This window comes from Dreissena polymorpha, chromosome 11 (assembly GCF_020536995.1).
Source record: "Dreissena polymorpha isolate Duluth1 chromosome 11, UMN_Dpol_1.0, whole genome shotgun sequence".
Taxonomy (NCBI): Eukaryota; Metazoa; Mollusca; class Bivalvia; order Myida; family Dreissenidae; genus Dreissena; species Dreissena polymorpha.
Window position 1 is genome coordinate 83,111,611 of NC_068365.1, and position 7,065 is coordinate 83,118,675.

At 35.5% G+C, this 7,065-nt stretch overlaps 1 protein-coding gene across 1 annotated transcript; it reads right to left on the reverse strand.

Annotated features, from left to right (window-relative positions):
• Nucleotides 1-398: 398 nt before the first annotated feature.
• Nucleotides 399-3,206, reverse strand: LOC127850678 (fibrinogen-like protein 1). Its single transcript, XM_052383879.1, has 4 exons — nucleotides 2,896-3,206; nucleotides 1,861-1,943; nucleotides 1,387-1,555; nucleotides 399-957 (listed from the first exon to the last, which is right to left on the reverse strand). Exons 1-4 carry the CDS (start codon nucleotides 3,092-3,094, stop codon nucleotides 863-865), a joined length of 546 nt encoding a protein of 181 aa, XP_052239839.1. The 5' UTR covers nucleotides 3,095-3,206; the 3' UTR covers nucleotides 399-862.
• Between the last annotated feature and the right edge of the window lie 3,859 nt (nucleotides 3,207-7,065).

Sequence of the window (7,065 nt, forward strand, 5' to 3'; positions counted from 1 at the left end):
TAAGACACACTCTTTATAAATTTGAATGGGTTGTGGTCATTTCAAACTTGCGATATAAAAAGCTATAACATAATTTTGAAAACTGAGTTGCGTCTGAGATTATATAACAGCGAACAAATTCAGTGCCTTCAGCGCTTTGATTAAAATAGGTGTACAGCACAACATTTCGTGATACAACCAGGATATGGAAAACTTGTGCAGGAAGTTGTGTATTAAGTTATTTGAATATTAAAAGTTCTGCCTCATTTGCTTTACAAAATACGACGTTGGCAATTTTGCACAGAAATATCTATATTCATATGTACGTATACATGAAAAGATTGATGATGGCAAGTTTTGCAACAGTTTCCATTGTTTTCACAATAAACAGTGGTTAGATTTTCAAGGAAGTAAAAAAACTTGTCATAAGATTACTTGAGCATAAAAGATGAAGCATGAATACAAATACCCAACGATCTGTAAATAATGTGTATTGATAGCTACCCTAACGATAACTATAACATTGGGAAATGCAGACGATATCAACACAGGAGGAAATTGCTGACAGGATACTGAAATCGGTCGCCTAGAAACTGGACAGAGTCATGCTGAAGTACTTGAGCGAGTAGCCGAAGCCGTACCAGTCTTTGTAGAACAGACCGTCGTACATAGATACGGGCGGAGTGTAGGACCCGAACGGCTGGTAGTATCTTCAAGTGGGGAGCGTGTACGTGCAGTAGTTGTACCACCAGCCACCGCGAATGCTCAGCGCGCAGCTGTGCGCATCCGGTGCGTCTATGGTAGCGAAAGACATGCCGTTGTTGAAAGAGAAGTCATCCGGAAGTACGTTACCAGAAGCGTAGCTGTTGATGTAGAGGGTGTATCACGAAGAGGCGGGTCCCAGCGAGAAGTGGCGGTAGACGATGGTTCTGACGTTTAGGTTGCAGTCTTGCATCGTAACCGTGAGCGTGTTGTAACCTTCGATCCGGAAAGAAATACAGAACATGTATCTGTAAAATTGGAAGGCTCATTTCTACAGTCGAAATGGATTGTTTTATTAGCAAAAATAAAATGTAACAAGGAAAATTAAACACTTAGGTAATCATAATTTCATCATAGTGTAAACATAATTATCTCGTTTTCCCATGTTTGCCATCGATCTTGCACAAGACATAAACATGACCCCTGTCTTTGGTAGTCGAGGTTAAAGCAGCTATTTACTTGAGTCGACTTTTTATCATGTATAAATGACCGTGAACCGTATAAAGTTTGTTAAAAAATATTTCCCAATGGTAAAATATCCAATCGCTAACATATGTAATTTATGTTTAAAGTTCCTGAACAGTAATGTGTTTTTTAAAGTTAAATGTTGGGCAAGATGCAAATTTGTGAACCGACAGTACGTACCTGCGTCTGTCAGCGCTTTGATATTCGCCAGCCCCAACCAGCCGTCCCCTGTCGCGATGTTCCCAAAGCCTCGCTCGTAGTTATAAAAGTTCTGTACGAAGCTCACCGTGCCGAACTTCTGCACCAGTATCCCATAGCTGGCGGCTCCAGATTCGAATGAGCAGAAAACCTGTAAATAAATAAGAGACAACCTTTGATCGTGTAGTGATATAACGTCTTACATTTCACTATTCAGAAATGAAAAAATGTTCCTTTGCATGGCATGGATCACCGAGTGGTTAAGACATTAGACTTTTTATGCTGAAGACCGGGGCTCAAGTCTCGGAGAGAACAACATTTTTCTTTATATGCGTTTTCCTAATTATACTAAAACCTAAATACATCTTTCGTTCAGATGCTTAAATAATAGTAATTTTTTGAAGGTAGAGCTTCAACATAAACACATTTCTGTTAACAAGCCCTTTTCACGCTCACCACGATGGGTTCCGACTGGTTAAGGTAGATCCGGTACGCCCCCGCCTCCTTGTAGGAACCGGAAGCGAGGATTTCATCACAGTCTTTTTGTAAAAAGAAAAGTGTTAGTTATAGTTGTATATCGTTTTGCATGCATAATGCGAATGAAATGTTATACATGTATTAGGTCTACTAACCGTACTGTAAAGTTAAAATATTCCGGGATGAATTCTGTTTCACCATGGTTCGATGGCGTGGTGCGATCACAGTATTGGATTTAGATCTATTTTTCTATTTACATGCTTATTCAAGTCTTCGGGATTCAATAAAGTCAACCATACGCGAATGCTGCGCATCCGCTTGAAATGATTAAATCTATATGTATTCACATATTTTAGATTCATTTCTCCGTTCAAACCAACGGTGGACATACCATTCAATTTAGTTATAAGAGCGAAACGACCGCATACATGTGTTCATTTCTTTTTATACATGTATAAAACAAGGATTTCATTACTCTAACCACTATTTAACTGCAAATTTATTTTAAGACATAGATGTGACAACCGAAATATTTTTCTTCGCGTACGCACATGTGAGTCTGTAAATGTGAACGACTTTACACGTGCAATGACTGTCAATGAGTGACATCGTGTGCAGCACTCGAAGCCATGTAGTCTTACGTTCACGTGCGCTCGTGAACAATTTTTATGCGCTCGGGTAAGCATTTGAAAAACAAAAGAAGTCCCACCTATACCACCATATATTTCTGCAACACTATATTATTTAAATTAATGGAAACACCCCTAATATTCTACATCTATATAACAGTGAAATTAAATTTATTTACAAGTAAGTGAAATAGTTTTTCTAAAAAAGATCCTGAGGTTCGAATTTTTCCGCATTTATGAACACTCTGCAGTCTTTTATATGTTTTAATCTACGCTATGTACCTGTTTCGACTTGTACAGGTTTAAAACTTCTTTAAGCGCCTCGTACCTTCAATCATATGAATGTTCCCCTTATACTGTAACCAAAAATAAAATAGACACAAACCTTGATATTTTGTGAAGTCCGCGTCGTTGAGAACGGTGACGTCACTGAACGGTTCCACATCCGCCGTCGGCTGTTCGAACGCCACACTTCCGGCCGGCCTCTTACTTCCACCACGTGCACCGACCACCATGAGCGCACATAGCGATATACACATGAACTGGCGGACCATGTTGAGCGAACAGCGTGTTGGTATGATCATCTGGCGTTCAGCAAATGAGACTGACGAGCTTGCTTGTGAAAATTTCAACCAACCAAATAGGAAGTAGAATAGCAGTTTGGGATAGGTGTTTGATACACATCTAGCAAAAGTGTCCATGCATATTTAAACCAACTATAAATGAGGTAAAATAGCTATTTGTGGTAGGTGATACATGTCTATAAATAGAACGGGCGATTTTGCAACTTAAAGTTGTTTGGTTATTGACTTGGTCAATGGGGTCAGACTACTAATGTTAATAATAACTTTACTGTCTTACATTCACAATTGCTTGTTTTCTTAAAGTAACAGACAATGTGTGGCAAGGATATATACAAATTGATTTTATCCAATATTGTACAACTGCATATAATCAATCATTATCTATAAATGGTATATCATATTTACAAAAATAAGTGGACTTTTACTAATTGTACTTTGATCACATTGTTTATATTGCGCTTCCTAGTTTCTTGAATTACAACACGTCAATCACTTGCGTGATGTTTGCATGGGTAAATTCCGTCATTGTGGTCTACAAAACATTTCAATTTTGGGGGTCGTCTAATAAACATACAGGTACACTTTCATTACATAATGTTGAAGAAAATGGGCATAAGTTAAATACAAATTAAAGAGACTAATATTTTGTTTTTTACCATACTGACTCACTGGTGTGTATTACATTTAATCATAAATATTTCACTAACGGTACATGACAATGTTTATATTTTAAAAAGCTTTTACAAAATCAAACGTTGTATATTGCAATGAGAAGAAAGATCATTAGACCGCATTATTACAATTGTAATCGTAATCCATGCGCTATGTTAATAACAAACACGAGAAAGACATTTTACTATCGTTCCCACAAATGTCATATGGTATTATTAAGAACAATTAACATTTGTTTTAATGCTGACGTGAAAATTCCATGCAATGACCTTGAAGTACAAATTGTGTAAGAATTGTTTTTTTAAATGCTGATAAAATGACGACATTGCCTGCAATAAATAGATGAAATATCATACACGAGAATGCAGTCAATGAAATCATTCATGTCATGTTATTATTGTGACAATATATTCAGTCAGGCAGCTTTTTAATAACACAAGTTCTTTTTTATTTAAACATGTTTGTAAATTGCAATGCAATTACATGTACCGGTATATCATACTGCATTTTTTATACCGAATGACGATTAAGATGGTGATGTAACTTGACTGTACTCGTGAAAATAAGTCATTTTGTATTTTGGGCAATATTTCGCGTGTATACATGAAGTTTTACTTTTACTTTCACACACTGCGCATGGCAAATCGCCATTTCCTCAAATTGTGATTGTGGATTAAAAAAATAATAAGATCAAACCTTGAACATTAAAATAGGCTTTTGTTAAAAAACTACACGTGTCATACTGTATCAACTGTTTCGAAAGAGAGACTTCAACTAGAATTTAAAATATATTAGATAAAATAAGCTTGAATTTCGTTCGATCTTGACTGAGTAATGAGAACATGTCCATAAAACATTTTAAAATATTAGTATTTTTACCAAAAAAACCTAAACATGAGCCTCATTTGTAAAAAATAATTGTAATATGAATCTGTATTGAAAGTTGTGTGTAAAGATTGAGCAATTCGATTTAAATCACATCACAGTGGGTTTGGAGATATCCTTCGCGTATGTATCAACTTCGACATGTTCACACCAATCATATGTGTCTTGTTCTGAGAAAACTGGGCATACTGCATGTGCGTAAAGTGTCGTCCCAGATTCGCCTGTGCAGTCCGCACAAGCTAATCAGGGACGACATTTTCCGCTTTTATGGTATTTTAAGTTTCAAGGAAGTCCCTCCTTACCGAAAATTAAGTTTAGGCAGAAAGTGGCGTCCCTGATTAGTCTGTGCGGACTGCACATGCTATTCTGGGACGGCACTTTACGCACATGCATTATGCCCAGTTTTCTCAGAACAAGACACATATATTCAACTTCTTGTGTGTTTCGTTACTGTGTTAATTTTGTTTACCCATAACCTTTATTTGTCCTCGTGTGACATACTTTCTATATGAATTATAACTTATATCTGTGATTCTGTTAACCCAAAACTATAGATATTATAATTATTTATATCACTTTCCTAGGACATGTTGTTTATTGACAAACATATATAATTTTAAAATGCCATATTTAATTGTAACTAGAATTTGTTGTAAGTTGTTTAAGACCATGTTTGTAAGTCGGTTTGCTAGTAAGTTATTCAATTTCAAAATATAATTTTTATTTCCTGTTAATCTCTCCGAGTGGTTTTAGTTTCGACGAAACATAGCTTGACGTCACACGTAGGACGCAGTACGAAACGAAATCCTAACATTAACGTCTAAATTACAAGTTAGTTTACTTTTATCGCTCAAACAGGACTAACGTCAAGCACAAAGTATCTTGACTGTCCTTACAAAGAAGTCATAGATAAATTTAAAACGTTGTTTGCATTATTGTGTTTAAGGGACCTTGTCAAGTTTTGATAAAATTACAAAATAGAAAAAAATCAGATTTGCAAATTTTCGTTGTAGTTATGATAGGTTTTTTGTGTAATGTTTCATTAATACTGAACACTTATCATGCTCTAAAATATCCATTACATGCATCGTTTGACGATTTAAAAACCTGAAAATTACAAAGCGTTACAAACGCGAAACGATTGTATAATTTTGAAAAATCTTTTGTTATCGCTATATTTGTGATATTATATGGATTGCTTATATAAAGTATAAACTACAAGTTTTGTTATAGCACGGCTGACTTTTATTCCGATTGTCAGTGGCTCGAGCCCAGGTAGGAATTACTGTTTTCATTGTTTCATTTTATTTTTGTTTTATACTGGACCTCTTTAGTTCCGATGTTTACATTTATCAATTTAAAGTATTTAATGACAAACTTCCAAACATGCTCAAATCTGTGAAAAGGTCCCTTTAAGATCAGAGGTCGAAAGTAAGGATCACCAATAACAATCTAAACATTAGTGTTGTGCACGTGCGATCATAATTATATACGGTCGTCCGTATACACGTGTACATTATACATACATGTATAAATGCTTACACATATATGTACACTTCCATAAACTCACAGTTGTAGGTATACCCTGATACAATCATCAATGTATACATCGATCTACATATGTATGTGCACTCCCATTTCAGATCGTTCATACATGTGCGCTTAGGCTTTTATACAAATATATACTTACAAACTTATACACAACAAACATACATGTAGGCTAGTCATTCGAGTTTTCATATTGGTGTCTGAATAACGGGACAGGGCATAGTACAATTCTTTTGCTAGCAAACAATAACAACCGGATTTTGACTCTTAAATCCATCTACAAGTGAGTCATTTCGATGATTTTGGCGAAAACTTGATACGACTAATTGTTTAATTGAATGCATTACAAGCTTCTAATTTCACATTTAAACTTGTCGCGAGTTCATTGAGATCGAAGGTTCCGCTTGTAAGCCGAGTTTGCTCTAGTTATTTTACGTTAAAGAGACAAGTTATTTTACGTTAAAGAGACATCAACATATATCCAATACTTGTTTATGTTATCGTTGTATATGTTATCGTTGCCCAATAACCAACATGATTCGAATTCTGCAGATCTTTTCTGACACATATCGCCACGAATTACAATAAAAGTTCGTATTATTTGTATTATTTTGTATGATTCACGGTAAACTCGAGTGTTAATGGAGCTTATTTTTATTGATAATATTCGCGGGTATTCCAATTTGATTATGTTGACTTCTCCTGTAATGTCTCATTTATTAGACTAAGCTGAAGTTACACGTATATTTTGACACGTGTTCATGACGTTAACGTCTCAATTTCAAGTTATGTTACGCAATGTTTCAAGCAGGACTCACCGCGAGCAAATACTTTTGTAACATGGGGCATTTATAGATAAAATAAAA